The sequence below is a fragment of the Pyrgilauda ruficollis genome, unplaced genomic scaffold (genome assembly GCF_017590135.1).
Source record: "Pyrgilauda ruficollis isolate IOZ18807 unplaced genomic scaffold, ASM1759013v1 scaffold186, whole genome shotgun sequence".
NCBI lineage: Eukaryota > Metazoa > Chordata > Aves > Passeriformes > Passeridae > Pyrgilauda > Pyrgilauda ruficollis.
The window spans coordinates 184,974-204,272 of NW_024517651.1; the positions used below are offsets into that span (position 1 = coordinate 184,974).

The following is a 19,299-nucleotide window of genomic DNA, read 5'->3' on the forward strand; positions in this document are numbered from 1 at the left end:
CAACCAATTTAATTTTTTTCTAGGACCATGATTTTATTGACATCGAGGATGATGCTGTTTTCATTTTTAGTAAGGCTTTGGATACAACCTCAAGAAGCATACCTGTCTCTTACCTAAGGGAACAATCATTTTAGGTTTATTCATGCCAGATGTGTAACTGATTGGAAAAAAGATATATCACAGCTGTAACTGTTCACCGGAAAAGTGGGGGATGCGAGTAAGGGCAGATTTCCTGTGAAATCTAGGAATAAATACTGCTTTTATCACATGTGCAAGCTACACTAAATGGGAAGGGCAAGAATGATATTAAATGACAGGAATGTAGGTTTTTTGAAAAATTCATCTTGATAAACCCAGGAGAAATCAGCATGCAATTCAGAAAGGGACACAGTGCTCCATGACTACAGGACAAAGGTCACCAAGAGGACGGGGAAGGTGAAGTCAGCACTACCACTAAAATACGTCCTTCTGTGGTTCCCAGGTAGATGCGGTTGAACTAAAAGTTCTAAGAAGGTCTAAACTTCCCCAGCACAAAACCTTGCTTTCCCTTCACCTGCCCCAACACTCCTTCCTGAAGCCACATGAGTCTCAGATGCGTTGGTTCCAACACAGCTCTGGAGACCCCTCCTCACCTTACGGAAGAGCCGCTGGCTGCCCCCGCCTGCTGATGTCGGGTAGTAAATATACACATTGTGGTCTTCAGCACTGACTGGCTTCTCTACAAATGGCTTTGGGAACACAGCTCCGTTTACCTCCACATGGTCCTCTCCTTCCACCAAGTTGCACTCTGAAGACAGAGCACAGCAGCAGCACATCAGGAAAGGTGAGACAGTCCCAGTGCAGAGACACAGCCCCTTCCAGGACCATCAGTCAGTTTTGCTGCTGGGACCTTTGCCCACAAAAAAACCCCGAGAGACTTATGAGTCAGGCCTCTTTGAGGTGACTGCCAGTATCTGCCCTCTGCAGACTATCTTAAGTAGCAGAGCCTGGGGAAATGGCTTTCAGTAGAAGTTGAACACTGACCTTCTGGTCTGTCGGGATCTCGATTGAGCACAGCATAGCGGGGCAGGTCTATTCCCTCTTCTTGAAGGATCCGATACACTTCACGCCTGTAGAGGACAGAAGCAGTGTCAGAAGAGTTTAGAAGGTCCTCAGTACACACCAAGGGAAAGACTTCACTCCCACTGATGAAGAACACAGTCAGATGAATACAAAAAGCATCAAGACAACTGCAGGTACTTCTCAGCATATGCTCTCTGGATGAGTCCTATGGGCTACAGGGTTTGCCTCAGTCCTGCTCTGGACACAGATGCCCCAGAGTAAATCTCTACCCGGGCTAGACATGGACACTCAATTATTAGCATGTGCCCAAAGCAGAGCAGCACACCCAGTACACACCACCTGCCCAGACCCACCCCCTTGGAGAGTGCCCTGTCACGCCAAGCTGTCCAGTGCCAGGCCTGGCAGAAGTGGCAGGAACTTTCTTTCATCTTGTGCCAAGGGGCAAACCCCAGTTCTTTCACTAGTTACACCTTGGGATGCCTGCCAGCACCCACGTAACACTGCTCACCACCACAAAGACAGGGCAGGAGGTTTAGGATCTGTTAGGAGCCCTACTCACACACAGCCAAAGCAGCCTGGGTATGAGGGCTCAAGTATGTGGCTGCTGGTGGCCTCTAGCAACAGATGACCAAGAAACCTCACGTGTCTGACCAACACAGGTTCAACAGATTCTGACCCAGCCTTGCTCCCAATTTCTGACTCAGAGCCCCATCTCACCACGTAGCTCTCCTGCATAGAGACTAGTCTTTTTGCTTTAGTCATAGCAGCCTTGTTCTGTGAGAACTCTTCCACTCCCTACATCCCAGCCACTCCTTACAAGACATTTACACCAGAAAATAAAGCATGATTTTACATGGTCTCAATGGTTTTACCCTCAAAGCCATTCCCTTCCATGCTTTGGAGAGACCCCAAAAAGCCAAGGTCCCCTGCTAAGGTCCCCTTCCTCCTCATCTCACTCCTTTGTGACCAGAAAAATTAAGATTCCACAGCATGCTGAGAAGAATCAGAGGAGGAGGGAAGGGGCTTTAGTGGCTCACAGACACCCACCTGTCCTGGATGTAATACTGCATATCAAGGTCGTTGATCAGAAATGGTTTGCACAGCTTGGCATAAGCAACTGCCTTATCCAGGGGGAATCCTGAAATACAGGGTGAGGACAGAGGAGAAGGCTGAAAGGAAACTCCCTGCTCACAGCTCAGGCAGGCTAAGGACTGCTAGAGATGTGTTACCTTTGGAGTGGAAGGATATCAGGCAGTCACAAGAGGGCCAGTTTTCCACTGGTTCGTTCAGAATAACATCTTCCCCCATGATCACCACTGTGATGTACTCAAACTTGCACAGACGTTCCAGAATCTGTGTCATGGGCTTTGACTTGGACTTTTTGGTCATGGCACAGATTCCCACCACGATCTGCCGTTCTGGAGGCTGACAGAGGGGAAGACAGGGATCAGTTTAGTGGCATTTAATGTAACACTGAATAGGGGCCAAAAGCAGTCAGGAGCTAGAGATCATTTTTTCTGCATCCTGTTCCTGGAGGTTACAGAAAAAATGAATGTTTCCTCTCTGCAGAGACACCTTTGCCCTTTTCACAGGTGCCAGAGTTTCCCCAAAAAATTTCCCTGGTGAAACAGAAAGACTTACAGGAATGTCAGGTTAAGTCTCTAGAACAAAGAAATCCACCAGTTTTCCTGAATCAGATCTGCAAGCAAAAAAGCTGAATTTCCTGAGGCAGTGAGTACGGCAGCATGATGTAATGTGTCCTGCCATAAATGCCACCGCTGTGTCCCACGGCTGTGCCACACCGCCAGGTGCTGTGTCCCCTGCAGTCCCAAACAGCTGCAGCCCCAGCAGCCACCATGCAAAACCTGGCTGAGACCCAGGGATTCCACACAGGTGCTCCAGCCCAGAATGCTGGGACCTCCTTACCGACTCCTCCTCTTCATCATCTTCAAAGAAATCAGTTTCGTCTGTCTTCATGTTTGATCCCAGAAATTCTGTCTCATCATCTCTGGAACCAACAACAAACCTGGGAGCAGAGTTCTCTCCCTCACTGGAGGTCGTCAGGGACGACATTGCAGCTTTGGTGGCCGACCATCCCGCTCTGGAATTACAGTGTACAAAAGGGAGAGAGGTCAGATGCAGGGCGACCCCAGGGCCAGCTGCTTGATGGAAGCAAATGATGGTGGGGAGGGCAGGGACTGATCCAGCATGAGGGAACCCAGGGAGAGAGCTGCCCAGCACAAAAAGGGGGAACAGGAAGACACTCTCAAGGTGGGAGGGGATCCAGAATTCTGGATCATTTTAGATAAGCAGCTCCATTTTGCAATTAAGCCCCTTGCACTAGGAAAGTGTCAGCACCAGCATTGAAACCATGTAACCCTTACAGTGATGCATGTCCAACCGCTGTCTAAATCATGGACAGGGACAGGGGACACTCCTGCAGACTCATAAGCCCAACAACATCAACTGGGACTCCAGAAGTCAGTATAAAGCTCAGGTCAGTGACAGTGATTTTCCAATTGCCAATGTTCATCCTTTCAGCTCAAGAAGACCTACAGTTACAGAGAGAACAGTTTGAGAGGTGCAGGAGTTTGCAGGGAGGAAAAACAAGTGAAAACTCTATGGCAAGGAAAGAGGACACAGAAGGAGCATCAGCAACAGTTTAGGTAGCAGGTCAGGATGTCTGGGTTTGCAAGCTGGCATAGAATCACAGAATACACCAAGTTGGAAGGGATCCATCAAGATTGAGTCCAGCTCCTGGCCCTCTACAGACACCCCAAGAACCCCACCATGTGCCTGAGAGCATTGTCCACAGGCTTCTTGAACTTACACAGACTTAGTGCTGTGACCAATGCAGAGTGGAACAATCACCTCCTTTGATCAGCTGCTGAATATATGCTATGACTTAGAAATGCCAGGAAAGGATCATGTCCTCCACTGTCACCTACAAGAGCAGCAGTGCCTGCCTCAGAGGGGACAGAGTCTGAACACACCATCCAACTGACCTGTACGTGCCAAGGACACAGCTGTTCACATCGACCTAAGCTCCACCCACAGCATCAAGCAGGTGTCTGTCACTGTGCTTTTCCTTATTATAGAGTAGCCAAAAGCATTCCTCCTGCCTAAGGATCCACTGGGGGAGCGGACATCGACCCAACAGAAACCACACAGGGGACACAGCAAGCCTGGACTCCGTACATACCACACCAAGGATGATCTCCTCCATCTCAGTCCCATGCACCGAACCCAGTGCTGCTGCTGCTGCCGCCACAAAATCCTCAAAGCACAGCACACATCTGGCACTGAAACGTTTCAGTCAGAGCTGATACTCACCACCAGTGCTCGCTGCTAGTGGGAGGAACAGCGCTGGCAGACCAGGCTGTAGAGGTATTTACTGTGCACTCCACATAGCCCTGCTATCTCCAGAGGCGGACAAGAGTAGCATTCCCAACGTAGGCAGGAACCATCTCATGCCTGTGTCCTGCTGCCTCAGCACATCAGTGCAGAATGAACCCTTAGCAGCTATACTATCAGCTGGAAGGCTGATGATTTGATGAAGTGAAGCAAACCACGCAGGAGGAGGAGGGTTATTTTCTCCAATCCCTTACTCTCCCCTCCCTCTTGGAAAAAAAACAGATAAGCAGCAGGAAAACCTTTGGCCCAAGAACTCAGAAAGCAGTAACTTCTCTGTATTCCTCCTCCTATCCCAGAGACAAAGCCTCTTCCTTGCTCTACAGCTCTGTTTCAAGGCCATGACACATCATACTCACATCAGGTAAAAACTCAGAGCCTCACTGAAGCTGACAGCCACTGATAGCACAGGTGTGACTATGATGTTAATAAAAAACATGGAAAACATGAGGAAAGCCTCATGATTTCAGGTGTGGGGGAAGGCTTAACTGGAACCTTCTTCTAGTTTTTCTTAAAAGCAGATCCCTTACCATAGACTTATACCAGGCAAATACAGACTCTTGATGAACATAACTTTTAGCTACAGCCGTTAAAAACTCAGACTGTTGCTCTTAAATGGACACAGGAAAGTGGAGTTCTATTCTGGTATCTAAGGACAGTGACAGGAAGTTTGCCCACCACACCTGAGCCAGCTCTGGAGTTGAACTGGCACGGGGCTCATATGCCAGCAGGGTGGCAAGTGCCATCATGGAACTCTTGCAGGCTCCTGCACAGCACACAGCCCACACTTTTCACACCAACCACAGCATGCTGATGGCTCTGTCCCTGCTGACTGCTGAGCTAACTGCTCATGGAAGCCACACATTTTGCCCAGTTCACAGCTGCTGAGAGTGCTATGGCCTCACCTCTCACTAATCACAGCAAGAAAATTCAGTGTTGAGTTAATGCTGCTGACTGTGTCACCCAAGGGAGACAAAAGGACTAATGCAGCTCTGGCACATGCACACAAAAGCTAAGGATGATCCTGGCTATGAGTCAGAATATTCAGGCTTGGTAGTCCTGTCACAGATACAGGAGGAAGTACATGCCAGCTACTGCAGCTGAAGACTTTCCTGCTGCACTTCCAGGAGGGGCAGCTGTGATCTGCTGCACAGTCATACCAAAGGTTACCGAAATTACCCCAGCAGCAATCCAAATCTGCTGACACACAACCCTAAATGGAGCCACAGACATTACCTCTGATGGCCTGGGACTGTTTCAGCTCCCTAGACTGCCCTGTATTAGAGATAAGAAACTATACAGGAAATGGTTTTCTGGTTCCCCAGCAGATCATTCTGGTGCTGTTCAGATAAGGGTGCTCACAAAGTAAAGAAATTCTTTGTGCCCTGCTTCTGAGGTACCAGACATTTAAGGTGTGAAGATGTGATTAGGTCTTGTATTACGTTTGTACTCAGTGTGGCATTAACCAACCAAAGAGTGGGCTTGCATGTCAGTGTTTTGTGTCATTTCAGTTTTTAAACAAAAGGTGCAGATGGAGGTGCAGTCTCTGTAGTGCCAGGCTGACGGACAGGAGCATGGCTTATCGTACTGTCAGTGGCAGGAATTTGGGATTACCCCGGCGAGCAGAAAGCCTGCAAGCATGATCCAACTTAGAGACCCACAGCCTAGCCAAGCCAGGTCAAGTGCGTGCAGGATCATGACTTCTAAAAATACACATAGCTGGCATTTTAAAACACTTATGCTGCCAATGTCTTGTAGAACTATCTGAAACCGCTGGTGGCCCTACAACCAACCAACCAACCAGTCCAAAAAAAACAACCCTGAATGCTTAGGCCCTGAGCAGTGAAATACCTTTGCATGCGTGACCACTAACACACCTCTGCATGACCAGTGACACACAGAGAGTTACTTCCACTGCTGCAAGGGCTGTTTGCATTAAGGTTAATTCCATACTTTAAAATGGTGAAAGCTGTGCTCCTCTCATGGGCACTCAATTGCTTCGGAACAGAAACATCACCTATTCTAGGGTCAATAATTAAAACTATTTGGACGTGCCGTATCAGAGAAATCCCTCTGTTCCGGTAACGCAGGCGTTGACAGGCGGGAAGCGGCAGTCACGTCCAGCGGATCCCCGCAGCGCTGTCGGGGGGCCGAACGCTGCGGGAGCGGCAGCCCTCGCTTCACCCGCACACCGCGCAGTGCCGCCCCGGCGGCGAGACCCCTCGCGTCTGCCGCTGCCCGTAACGCACTATTTAACCAGACTGGGGGACCTGAAAAGCGTCAAACTCCTCAGCACGGGAACTCCTTCCACGCGGCCGCTGTCACTGAGGGTTTACTGCGGGGGGCCGCTGCCGCTCTACCCGCGCACACCGTGGCGGCTTCACAAACACCGGCCCGCCAGGCTCGGGAGAGACAGCGGCACCGGAGAGCGGGGCAGAGGCACAGGCAGGGACCAGGACCGGGCCGGGAGCGCGGCGCGCCCTCAGGCAGCCCCGCCAAGGGCGAGCCGCCGCCGCCCGGAGAGCGGGCAGGCACCCGCACCGCGCCGGCACGCACAGGCCCCGAGCGGCCTGCCCGAGCCTCGCCCGCCAGGCCGGACCCCGGGCCCGGCAGGCACAGGCGAGCTGTGGCGAGCCGCGGGGGCGGCACGGGACCGGGCCGCGCCTCGCCGTGGCGCCGCCGCTGCCGCCCACCTGGCGCTCCCCGACAGCCGCCGACAAACAGGGCCCAGCAGCGGCGCGGTCGGCCGCCCTACCCCTCCCCGCCTTGCGCTCTGCTTCCCTTCGCTTCCCGACCCGGCCCCGGCCCCGGTCCCGGCCCCTCGGCCGCCCCTGCCCCCCCGGCGGCAGCAGGGGGCGCCACGCTAGGCGCCGCCATTTCGCTCCGCTCACCTGCGGCCTCCGAGCGCACCCTGCGCTGCGGGCGCTGCCGCCGGCCAATCACCGTCTCCTGACGGCCGTAGGCAGCCAATGGGCGCGGAGGAGGCGGGGCCGGCCGGGACGCGAGCGGGCACAGCATGGCGGCCCCTGGCGGCGGGTCCTGCAGCGCGGGCAGGCGCGCCGCGCGCACGTGGGCGCGGGCCCCGCGCCGGGCCCGTGCTGTAACGGCAGGCGCACGGCTGCACCGGGAGGGACACTCGGCCGTAGCGGGCTGGGCGCGGGGTTCTACTGGGTGGCCGCTTCCTGTGTCCCAGAGCAACGCAGCTCTGCGCCAGCAGCTCCCGTCCCTCGGGGGTCTGCGGTAGCGAACGCGGCGCACTTCCTGGCCCGCCGGTGCGGCCCCGTCGGCGTGGCGGGCACTGCGGGAGGGCTGGTGACCGCCAAAAACAGGCCCCCGACCCCGCCACCCATCGCGGGCCGCACCCCGTCGAGGAGCCGCGGTCGCCGCTCCCGGCTTCAGGTGGACGAACTTTGACCGGGCGGTGCCCGCGCGCCCCAGGGCGCGGCGAGAGGCTCCGAGGAGTGGGTCCCGGTGCGGAGCCGGCCCGTCTCGGCGCAGCCGCCCCTCCGGCGCTGTCCGGAGAGCGGTGCTGAAAGCGGCGGAGGCTCGGTGGGGCGGGGCGGGGCGGGGCAGCCAAGCAGGTGGCGGTGCCGCCAGGCCCCCCCGTGCCCCGCCGGCTCCCCGCCCCCGCGCGCCCCGCCGCCGTTCCCGTTCCCATTCCCATTCCCGTTCCGATTCCCCTCACGTCCGCTGCCCGCCCCGGCGCGCTTGCTCCGCCGCTCCGACATGGCCAGCACCTTCGCTCGCGCTCTCTCCGCTCGCCGCTCCGCCGGCCTCCTGGCCATGGTGGGCGCCGGCTCTCTCGCCGCCGGCTTCCTACTCGCCCGGGACTCGGTCAGCGCGGGCGAGCGTCAGCGTCGGCGATACCCGCCCAGGTAATGTGCGCGGGCGGCGAGGGCGCAAGGGCGGGGGGCGGCGGGCGGGGGACGATCCCTGCGGCACCGGCACCGGCACCGGGGGCGGGCGCGGCGGCAGCCCCGCGGCTCGAGCCTGGGCGGCGGGTCCCGGAGCAGCTCGTGGGGACGGCGCGATGGACGCTGCTCGCCCATGGCGGGAAGGACCGGGAGGCCCTGGACCAAGCCCGTCCGGCCCCGGGGCCCCGGGCCAAGAGGGAGACGGAGCGGCCGCAGGGGCTCAGCCGTGTTGGATGGATCGGCCCCGCCTCGAGCTGCCGGTCACCGGCCCCGCCGGCCCCGCGCACAAGGACACCGGCACAGCCGCGGCCCGGGTACGGTCCCGCAGGGACCAGAGGGCGCGGGTCCCGGCTCTCCGGGGTTCGTCGGGCTTGCCGCGGGCCCCCTTCACGGGCTGTGAGGGCTGCGGGGGCCGCCGCGGGCACATTCCCGTGTCCGGGGGTTGGCTCCGGGCGCTGCGGTCCCGGCAGGGAGCCCGGAGCTGCCAGCTGCCCTGGGTGGTCCCAGAGTACCAGGACAAGCCGCTGCAGCCGGGGACATGCGAGAGCTGGAGGGGACAAATGCTTGAGAGTAGGACTGGGGTCCCGGGGGACTTCCCGGGATGACCGGGAGGGCAGAGATTGGGGTTGTTTGGGAGACAGCAGTGCTGGGACCGCCAGTGCCAGTGGGGACATACCCCAGGCTCGGCCCAAGAGAAGCCAGGGAGACTTTGCCAATGTCCTGGTAGGAACAGGATGGAGCAAAGGGTCCATTTTGTCCTGCTGGCAGAACACCGAGGATCTCTGACTGTGGGAGCTGGTGTCAGAGCAGCCCCTGGCCCGACCTCATCTGGCTGTACCAGCCTTCCCACGCGCCTGCCTTTGGGACAGGGACTCCTCTATTGAAAAGAAAAGCTTTGCTGGCAGGTCCTGGCTCTTCCCTCTCCGGGCCAGTTTTTAAAGGGAGAGCTGGAGGGGCCTGTGGATGCTGAGCAAACAGCCTCATGGGTGGATTTTGGATGACAATGAGATGTGCACTCAGGACTTCTGGGAGGTGGGCACAGAGTTGAGCTGGGCCAAGTGGGCGCGTACATGGTCACAGGCTGGCTTAAGGGTGCTTTTGAGGTAATGCTGGCTCTGCAAGAGCCCTGGCCCCATTTGCACACCCGGCGCCTGATCCCCTAAGCCAGATAAGTGTCACAGCTGCAGCACAATGCTAAGGTTCAAGCTTTAGACCAGAAGCTCTCACGTCACTCCCCTCCAAACGGCTCTTTGCTGCCCCAGGAAGCCCAGGAGGGCCAAGTGCCTCACATTCCCGTGGTTCCACTCACCATCGCTTGCCGTGGCAAGTGGGGTGGAGGAGACAGAGGCTGGTCCTGCCCAGTGTTTGTGCTGCCAGCCCTGAGGACCACAGAGTGGCACGGCGCCAGACAGGACTGGACACGGTGGCTACCTGTGTCTCACAAGAGCTAGGCAGAGTGGGAACGGGGCGAGGGCCACAAGGGGAGAGGATGTGGTGGCCACCAGCCAGTCCTTATGCTGGCAACAGCTGCTTGGTTTAGCACATCCTCGAGGCGGGCCAGGAAAACGAGGACTGAGTTTTCTTGCCCATCCCAATGCCAGCAGAGGCTGCACAGGGAAGGAGCAGGGTGGGAAGGAGGCAGCATGTTGCTGCTCTGAACACCAGCAGCTGCTGCCATCCCTGCACCAAATGCCGACAGTCAGAGCGGTGTGTTGTGGTGCTGCATTGCAGACTGGGAACCCTGGGCATGTGGAGGGCTCACAAGGAGCTGGCACCGGGGAAAGTTTGGGACAGAAATTGATTGAGTTAATAGAATTACAAAGGCCGGATGTTATTGATTATTTACCTCCCAAGAGGGGGATGTCTTTCTGAACAACTGCAGAGACACAAACATCAGGTCAGGAGGGGATGAAGTCAAGGTGAGGCTGTGGCTGAGAAGCTCTAAAATGAGCCTCCTGGGGGGTTCTGTTCAGTTAGGAATGGTTTTGTGACGGTGCTGACACTTGAAAAGAACTGGGTGGAGCCCTAGGGGTGAGCTGCAATCCCTCACTCTGCAGCTGACTGGCCCGAGGATTTTGCCCCTCTAGTCTCTAAGTTAAAAACCGAGAGACATTGGTAGCAGCCCTGAGGGGTCTGAGCAACACTCTACAGCCTCCTTTCAGAGGCACTGTAGTATGGATGGCCGTGCTGGAAGGGCATAGGCACTCCCAACCTCAGGGAGACATGGACACCCTGTGCCTTCTGCCAGGGGGGTCCTGTGACAGGCATGGCACCACGTTTGGGGCACCACGTTTGGGCCACCACGTGGGGCTCCCTGCCAAAGCCTCTCCAGACAAAGCCCAAGCCCCTTCCTCCCTGCATAAGCAAGCCTCGTGCTTGGCTGCCTGCCAGCTCCCAGTTCCATGCCATGACACAGGGTCTGCTGCTCTCCCCACACACCCCCACACCTCTCCAGAGGCCATGTGTGGCTGGGACTGCCTGGGCACCTCAGGCCAGTGATGCCAGAAAGGGCACTGGAGGCTGCCACATCAGAGGTGAAGAGCTGTGGGGAGGTGCATGTTGTTGTCAGTTCTGGGGAAACTGCCCAGTCAGTAGACAATGGAGTAATAATCCCTGCTGGCTGCTGAGCAGGTCAGCTCTGGGGTCAGGCACCTGCTTGCTCAAGGGCAGAGAGGGCAGCTGCACCACGAGGCCGTGGGCAGGACGGCAGGCTGAGGTGAGCACAGGACAGCGTGGGCGCCAGTGCTGAGTTGCGCTCCTGGCAGACATCCACGCTTCCAGCCTCTGCAGCTGGGCAGGAGCACACAATACCACAGCACCGTGGAATCGTGGAATCATTAAGGTTGGAAAAGACTTTTAAGATATCACTCAGAGCTGTGGCACAAAACAAAATTTTTGTGGGAACAAAATAGATGGTGCTGAAGTGGCCACAATTTTAAAACCAGCCTTGAGGATCAAAACCAAGGGGTCAAAGCAGCCCAGGTGCAGCACCACCTTGACACTATGACAGAGGACTCCTGGACACCCTGAGCACATGGTGGGAGTGTGGTGCCACTGCCAGAACCCTCCAGTGCCAGCCTGAACACAGCCTCCCCCAGAAGCTCCGTGGAACCACAGTGAGCACAGTGCCAGGTGCTCAGGACCTTCACCCCAGCATTACCCAGCTGGTCCTGGCAACATCCATCCGAGTTCAGGTGCTCTAGAAAGGCTGAAGAGAGGTTGCCCCAATTTGCTGGCTGTGGTTTGGGGCTGTTCGGGGTGGGTGCACTCCAGCTCAGTCAGCACTGCAGTAGGCACAGCACCTGCAGGCAGGAGCCTGGAGTCCCAGGGTTTGGATGCTGAACACCTCAGGGAAGGTGTAGACAGCTGTGGCAGACAGCATGCTTCAATCCATAGCAGTCTCCTGCCTGCTGAGAGTAAGCTGGCTTTCCTTGGGAACCTCTACTGCTCCTGGCATCCTCTGTCACGCAGAAAGCACAGCAAGTGGTCCCGGCATGCCCAGCAGCATGACCATGCTTGAGCAAGGGAGGAACCTGTCCAGGTGTCCCATTCTGATCAGCAGATGCTTTTTACAAGTGTTTCACCCTGGGGAGACAGTGGCCAGCAGATGACAGGGCAGAAGCAGTGAGGGAGGCCAGCGCAGGCTGCATCCCATGCATGCCACGTCAGCCTCTTAGCTGGATCATCTCATCAGGGCACAGGGCTGTGTGTGGGTTGGGAGCAGCCCTCAGCGCCCTCAGCCCTGGGACCAGTTCTTGTCTGGAGCAAATGCCTCCTTCTGCTGGTCCAGGCAGCAGTGCTAGTGCTTCCCCACACAAAGCAATGGGAGCTCTACCTCCCTTTGTTTCTGCACGGCACAGGAAGCCATGAGCAGTAGCCAAGCTGTGGGCGAAGGGCCACATTCCTTGGCCTGCAGGCACAGGGGAGGAGGCAGTGGCAGCCACAGGGCTCTGCATTGCAGCACAGGATTGGTGCTGGCAGCCAGAACCAATGCCCAGTGTGAGCACTCAGCCCAAGAGCAGGAGCTGAGCACAGCAGGGTGCCAGGACTTGCTTCTAGTGCTGATGTCTGACTTGCTCCCAACAACCAGACCTGTGCTAGCCCAGGCACCTTTCCTCCCACATGGACCCCTACCCCAAGCTATGTCACCCCCAAAGCAGGCCTCTCTCAGAAGGGTGTCCCCAGGAATGCAGGACCCCTCCAGCCACCAGTGTGGTCTCCTGGGCTGACAAGGGCCAGTCCCATCCCACTAAGGTGAGTGGAGGCACCCTCGAGAGAGATTTGGCCAAGAAGGCAAGCGGGTCCTGCCCTGCCAATTTCCCTGTGAGTGCAGAACAAGTACAAAGCCTGTCTAAAGTGGGAATGAGGTCAAGAGACAGCCTCCCTCTAAGCTGATTAGAGGAAACATCCCCCTAATACAATAAACTGCACTGGGACTGTGCTGTTCCCACTGGCTGCAGATCAGGGTCAGCCAATCTCCTGCCCCACAGCATCTGGGGGCAGAGGTGCAGGGGTCCGGAGGTCAAGCAAGCCAGGACCCTGCAGACTGCATGTCCTGCCTCCCCTACCCACAGCATCAGCAGACAAGGAGCAGCCCCCGTCCATCTGAGCTGGCATCAGGGCAGCCCCAGGGAGGACAAGGGGAGCGAGACCCCCACTCTGCAGCCCAGCTGCCCTGGCAGCTCAGTGTGGGGATGGGCTCACGTGGCCCCACTGCTCACCTGGCAGGTTCTCCCACTCTGGGGCCCTGCTGTGTGTTTGATAAGGAGCCACTCCCTAAGGACTGATCCAGATTTGCCTGTGGACTCTTGTCTTGGTTCAGTGCCAGCCCTGGGCTTGGGCGCTCCCTGTCCTTGCCCTGCAAGGCCTGTAACTGCCTCCCTGCTCCCAGTTGCTCTGGATAAGCAGAGTATTTGACCCCTCCCTGAGCTCCCCTGCCCATACCTGCACCAAGAGTCTCTGTGGAGCACAGGCACAAGTGCTGGGGTCCCCTGGCCCCAAAGAACTCATTAGTGCCTCCTCCCACAGTGCTGAGTACCCCGACCTGCGGAAGCACAACAACTGCATGGCCAGCAACCTGACACCAGCCATCTACGCCAGGCTCTGTGACAAGGCAACCCCAAATGGCTGGACCTTGGACCAGTGCATTCAGACTGGTGTCGACAACCCTGGCCATCCTTTCATCAAGACTGTGGGCATCGTAGCTGGTGATGAAGAGACCTATGAGGTGAGTGGCAGCCAGAGCCTTGCCTGCAGCATCCAGAGGAATCCCAGTACCCATGGTACAACCAGCAGCCTGGGTCACCACGTCCTCTTGCCCAGCCTGAGCAGCTGGAGAGGCCCCTGGAAAGTCTCCATGTGCTCCTGCAGGACACAGGGCTCTTTTGGAGCAGCCATTGCTGGAGCCCTGCAGCCTCCCGCTCCACTTGCCCTGTGGATTGCTGTTGCACTGCAGGACACACTGTCCCCCACACTGGCAGTGTGGCCCAGCCAGGCTTGTGGCAGGGGCTTCATGAAGCCCTGGGTTTGCTCTACATTGTCCCACTTGCTTCCAGGTGTTTGCCGACCTGTTTGACCCCGTGATTCAGGAGCGGCACAATGGATACAACCCCCGCACCATGAAGCACGTCACAGACCTGGATTGCACAAAGGTGCAGAAGCTGGACAGTGGTGCTGCATGCGGGTGTCCTTCCTTGGGCCTTGGGGTAGGGCCTGACAGCCCCAGGGCCACCCCATGAACATCCTGTGGCTCCTGTCTGTTCCAGATCAAGTTTGGCCAGTTTGATGAGCGCTATGTGCTCTCGTCCCGGGTCCGGACTGGGCGCAGCATCCGTGGCCTGAGCCTGCCGCCAGCCTGCACCCGTGCCGAGAGACGAGAGGTGGAGAAGGTGGCTGTGGACGCGCTGAGCGGCCTCACGGGCGACCTGGCGGGCCGGTACTACCGCCTCAGCGAGATGACCGAGAGCGAGCAACAGCAGCTCATTGACGTGAGTCAGCGCAGCTCCCGACCACCCCCCGGGTGCATGCAGGGCAGGACCCCTTCCTGGCACTGCCTCTCGGGGAGGTTGCAGCCTCTTTTTACAGCTCTGCTGTCTTCAACCGGGAGCCCTGCCCTAGCAAGGCAGCCCAACAGCACAGTGCTGCTCAGCCCTCATGAGCCAGGAGCTCTCCAAACTCAGCCCCAGCAGCTCATGGCCACCTCTGACTCTTGCCCCCATTTCCCTGCCCATGCCCAGAGGAAGGCAGGCTTGTTGCACTCAGCTGGTGCCCCACCAGCTCCTAGCACAGGGTGTGTTGTGCACCAGCAACCTTCTGCCTCCCAGGCCAGGAAGGCAAGGGATGCCCTGCCTGGGAGAGCCGAGGTGAATCTCCTGCATGGCAGGTGGGACCAGTGAGACAGGGAGTACTGGAATGAGTGAGGGTGCCCTGGCTCCAGCCATGCAGCCTGGGTGAGCCCGTGAACTCTGCCTCCCTCCAGGACCACTTCCTCTTTGACAAGCCGGTGTCCCCGCTCCTGACAGCAGCAGGAATGGCTCGGGACTGGCCTGACGCACGAGGGATCTGGTGAGGTTCTGCCCTGGCACTGGGCAGCAGGGCAGAAATGGGGGGGACGTACTGCTCCATCCATCTCAGCCCTGCCACCCACATTTCCCGTGTTTGCCGCGCCACAGACCCTAGCACGTGGCACCAGTGCCCCTGGGCTGTGCTCACCATGGGTTCTGTGGCCTCACCTGGGAGCTCCTTGTGCATCACTGTCAGCAGTCTACTGTTCCCTACGCAAACACAGCACAGCACTGGCAAGAGGGACTGTGGAGCCAGTACCAGCTGTCAATCCTGCCTGCTCTCACCATCCTGCAGCACCTTGCACTCTAAGGCTGCCAAAAACCTCTACTTGCCTTCTGCTCCCTGGGCAATCCCCAGCACTCCTCCTGGCTTCTGCACACTCTACGTGACACCAAATCTACCCTGCCACAGTCACATCTCACTGCTCCCTCCCAGCATCTTTGCACAGCCATGCAACATCCCACACTCCTGCAGAGCAACAGCCGGCACACGTGTCCGCCCATGCCACCCACACTGACGCTGTGCCTTTACATGGAAAACATCTCCAGGGCACACACGGTCCCCAGCTCCAGCTGCACCTAACCCAGCCCTCCAGTGCACACTCCATGCCTCACAAGCCCCCTCCCACTGCCTGCATGGTGCAGGAGCCATGCTCCCACCCCCATTCCAAGCTGGGTCACCACCATGCTGGCACCTGCCTGTGCCCAAGGCACTGGAGACAGCTCCCATAGCCAGCAGTGATACATGTGGATAGGCACTGGCCCATGTCCAGGAGCATCCCCTGTGCTGGTGCAGTCAGCACATGGGAACCAAGGGCAGCACTGGTAGCACGGTGGCAGGGATAGAAGGGGCACAGCTGAGTGGGCAGAGGGTCTCTGCAAGCTGGCAGCACAGCCAAACACTGCTCTGTCCTTAGGCACAACCACCAGAAGACCTTCTTGATCTGGATCAATGAGGAGGACCACACACGTGTCATCTCCATGGAGAAGGGGGGCAACATGAAGCGCGTTTTTGAGCGGTTCTGCCGCGGCCTAAAGGAGGTGAGTGTTCAACAGCTTCTGCTGTGCCAGCCCCATAAACAGGCAAAGAGGGGCAGGCAGGGCTCCTGTGGTGCTGGCCCTCTGCTGCGTGCTCCTCGCCCAGGGCTGAACAACTGCTTGTGCCTCTAACTCAGGTGGAGCGGCTAATCCAGGAGCGAGGCTGGGAGTTCATGTGGAATGAGCGGCTGGGTTACATCCTGACCTGCCCCTCTAACCTGGGCACAGGGCTGCGAGCAGGCGTCCACATCAAGCTGCCACTGCTCAGCAAGGTATTACCATGGCCAGTGTTGTGGTGAGCCAGGCTAGGACTGTGGGGAGCTCAGCAACGAAGGTGCAGGACAACACGGGACCCAGCCCTGGACCATGTTCAGGTTCCCCTAGGAGGCACAGGGTCCAGCCCCTGCCTGCATTCCTGGCCAGAGAGGCCTGGGTCCCAGGTGTCAGCCTGGGTCTGCTTATGGCAGGACCCTGGGTAGGGCTGGTGACCCACTGACAGGACCCTGCGAGCAGCAGGGGCCTGCACCAGGGAGCGTTTGGCTACAGAGCCCTGACTCCCTTGTTGTTGGTCCTGCTGAGCACTGACACTTTCTCTGGGCACCAGGACAGCCGCTTCCCTAAGATCCTAGAGAACCTCCGGCTACAGAAGCGTGGGACGGGTGGTGTGGACACTGCAGCCAAAGGCGGCGTCTTTGACATCTCCAACCTGGATCGTCTGGGGAAGTCAGAGGTGGGTGCCGGACAGAGCTGGGGAGGGAGGTTCTGGAATGTGCCTGCATAATGGGCCCACAGTGCCCATGCAGCCCCAGGGCCGTGTGCTGGGGCCAGCGGGTGGGTGCTGGGAGTGGCAGTGACTACCCTGCATGCAGCAGGAGTGGCCAAGTGATGTGGCTCCCAGGACAGTCCCTCAGTCACCACATCTGTGCTCCTGGTGCAGGTGGAACTGGTGCAGCTGGTGATCGATGGTGTGAACTACCTGATCGACTGTGAGCGGCGGCTGGAGAAGGGGCAGGACATCCGCATCCCCTCGCCGCTGCCGCAGTTCCGGCACTGAGTGCGACCACGGCAGCGCCAGCGCTGTGGGAGCCAGGTCCCCCTGTAGCTTGTGCGATCTCTGTGCCCAGCATGTCGCTGCATCCTGTAACCCACAATGCGTCAGGTCAGACCCCATAAACTCGCGCTGCTGTAGCCGTGGCTCAGGCTTCTTCTTACCCCAGTACTCACCACCCCACTGACCTTCCAGTGCCCTGTCCCACTGCAGAGGCATCACTCAGATTTCCCCCCCCATCACAAGGCTTCACAGTCACCACACATGGGCTCTGAACCCCCTGCCCCATCCCATCCACCCCAGCCACTCCCAGCTGGTATCAGGAGCAGTGCAGCAGGGCCAGGAAGCACTGCATGGCCTCAGGTCCCACACTGAGCAGCACACTCTGGAAGGTCTCCTGTGGCAAATGAAGGTACTCCTTCATTTGGGAGGTGGGAAATGTGTCTTGAGCACCCAGGCAGTGGGGCCCATGCTCCTCAGGATCCTGGATGGGCTGCAGCCAGCCTATCCAGGATGGGCAGTGCCTCGGATGGGCAGTGCAGGAGCTCGAAGGCAGGAGCACCTTCACTATCCTGGAACAGGTCCTGGAGCACAGGCTGCAGGAAAGAACAATATTGCACTGCCAGTGCTATCCACACCTTCCCTCAGAGCTCCTTGCTCAACGTCCCGCAGCGGGTTGGTGGCAGACTTGCTACAAGGGTAAGGACACAGGGACAAAGGGGAGTCTGAGCCACAGCTCTGACCCCCAGCCGGGGGCTGGCCGCTCCCAGCCACTGGTGGCTGAGCAGAGCCCGTGCACCAGCCGGTGCCAGGAGCGGGTGTCAGTCCTGGGGGTCGTTCCCTGGGCCCGCGCAGTAGCGAGGAACGGCTCTAGAGCTGAGGGAGCAGAACCGGCCCTCGAGCACGCACCCACCCGCGAGCCCGGGCTCGCTCTCTGGGGTTGGGGTCCCGCAGCACCAGCAGAAGCAGCATTCCCGGGCTGGCAAGGAAAGCAGCCATACCCGCGTCTTGTGGGCAGCAGGAGCGAGCGAGAGGGAGATAGACGAGGTGCCGCAGGGCTCGCTCCGGCAAGTCCCGCAGTTCGGCCCCGGAGCCCGGCTCCAGCTCCCGCCGCTACGGCTACCAGCCTTCATTCGACACTGGCAGCCCCAGAGACCCCCGTCCCACAGACCGCCGAGACAAGGCGTGACACACCTGATACTTCCCAGCACGGGACCCTGCCCGGTCCCTGCCTGCTCACCCCGCTCGTGCCGCCGGGGCGGGACGCCCACGGCGCGACGGAGCCGACTGCCGCTGGCCTCGGTTCTGGGCGCTGTTCCGGGGCCGGCGCCAGCCCCATCACCGCAAAGGATGCATTACTGATGACGGGAACCCGGCACGGGCGGAGGACACCGCCCGGGACCGCGGACACCGCCCGGGGCCGCGGATCCTGCCCGGGGCCGCGGATCCTCGGTGGGCAGCGCCCCCTGCCGGCCCCGGGGCCGCACTGCGCTGCCGGGAGCGGGCCGGGCCCGGGGCCCTTTGCCGCAATGGCGACGATGAAGTCAGAGACGCCAGGCGGGTTCTCCCCGCAGCCCCGGGGCCGACTGGCTGGTGCAGCTCAGTATTGGTGACAAAAACGCCAGAAACAGCCCGGACGGCTGTCCCCGGGCCGGAGGTGAGCTGATGAGGGCTGGCCCCAGTCATCAGCTCTGGGGTTACTGGGAGCAGTTGCTAAAACTGCGGTCAGCGGTAGGGACCTGATGGCAAGGTGAGGGCAGGACCGCTGGGGCTCTAAGGAGAACGGATGGTGAGGCGGAAACGGGGAACCGAGAACGTGTCCCCAATTGATGCATTGCCCCCGAGGCCCCCCCGAGCTGCCCGGCGCGCTGCAAAGGAAGGCGCTGGGAGGGTGAGAATCGGGGTTTTGTGCGGGGACAGCCCCAGGCCTGGCAGGACCGGGGCACGGTGGTGCGAGGTGGGAGCAGGCTGTGCCTGGTCAAACCTGGGGACGAGCACCCTGGCAGGGATGGCACAGATCGAGTTCCTTCTGACTGCAGACCGCAGCCGAAGGTGCAAATGCCGAGGGATGGGGTAACGGGGTAAAGACCCGCTCCCGGGTTCGGCTCGGGGCCAGGAGAACGCCACACTGTCCCGGGCCGGAGCGGGAGGGGTGATGAGTGAAAATGCGTGGCTGCGGTGAATCCAGCAGGCGAGCCTGCAGCGAGCCCAGCGCTGTCGTGCGGCATGTGCTGGGCACGTGCCACCGCCGCGCCGGCTCTGC

The 19,299-nt window shown here is 58.9% G+C and overlaps 2 protein-coding genes across 7 annotated transcripts in view; one reads left to right on the forward strand and one right to left on the reverse strand.

Moving 5' to 3' along the window:
- PPIP5K1 (diphosphoinositol pentakisphosphate kinase 1) overlaps positions 1-7,394 on the reverse strand; it is a 43,480-nt gene extending 36,086 nt beyond the window's left edge. For 2 of the 6 annotated variants that reach the window (XM_041464989.1, XM_041464984.1), the window contains exons 1-7: positions 7,365-7,394; positions 3,447-3,614; positions 2,989-3,163; positions 2,292-2,487; positions 2,110-2,200; positions 1,024-1,109; positions 633-787 (exon numbers count right to left, since the gene is read on the reverse strand). In XM_041464989.1, coding sequence (XP_041320923.1) covers positions 633-787; positions 1,024-1,109; positions 2,110-2,200; positions 2,292-2,487; positions 2,989-3,135 — 675 coding nt within the window. In that variant the 5' untranslated portion in view covers positions 3,136-3,163; positions 3,447-3,614; positions 7,365-7,394. Of the gene's footprint in view, positions 1-632; positions 788-1,023; positions 1,110-2,109; positions 2,201-2,291; positions 2,488-2,988; positions 3,164-3,446; positions 3,615-7,166; positions 7,191-7,364 lie in introns of those variants that run through there. The other 4 variants (XM_041464987.1, XM_041464985.1, XM_041464988.1 and 1 more) reach the window with 2 other exon arrangements.
- A 273-nt stretch (positions 7,395-7,667) lies between these two features.
- CKMT1A (creatine kinase, mitochondrial 1A) lies at positions 7,668-17,176 on the forward strand. Its single transcript, XM_041464991.1, has 9 exons — positions 7,668-8,348; positions 13,416-13,614; positions 13,943-14,038; positions 14,153-14,374; positions 14,866-14,951; positions 15,868-15,991; positions 16,126-16,260; positions 16,593-16,718; positions 16,926-17,176. Exons 1-9 carry the CDS (start codon positions 8,200-8,202, stop codon positions 17,040-17,042), a joined length of 1,254 nt encoding a protein of 417 aa, XP_041320925.1. The 5' UTR covers positions 7,668-8,199; the 3' UTR covers positions 17,043-17,176.
- The last annotated feature ends 2,123 nt before the right edge of the window (positions 17,177-19,299 follow it).

Excerpts from the sequence above, each read along its gene's own strand:
- CKMT1A (XM_041464991.1), top strand. The coding sequence starts at position 8,200 with ATGGCCAGCACCTTCGCTCGCGCTCTCTCCGCTCGCCGCTCCGCCGGC. Across the intron at positions 13,615-13,942 it reads GTGATGAAGAGACCTATGAG|GTGTTTGCCGACCTGTTTGA; the intron begins GTGAGTGGCAGC and ends ACTTGCTTCCAG. Across the intron at positions 16,719-16,925 it reads ATCGTCTGGGGAAGTCAGAG|GTGGAACTGGTGCAGCTGGT; the intron begins GTGGGTGCCGGA and ends CTCCTGGTGCAG.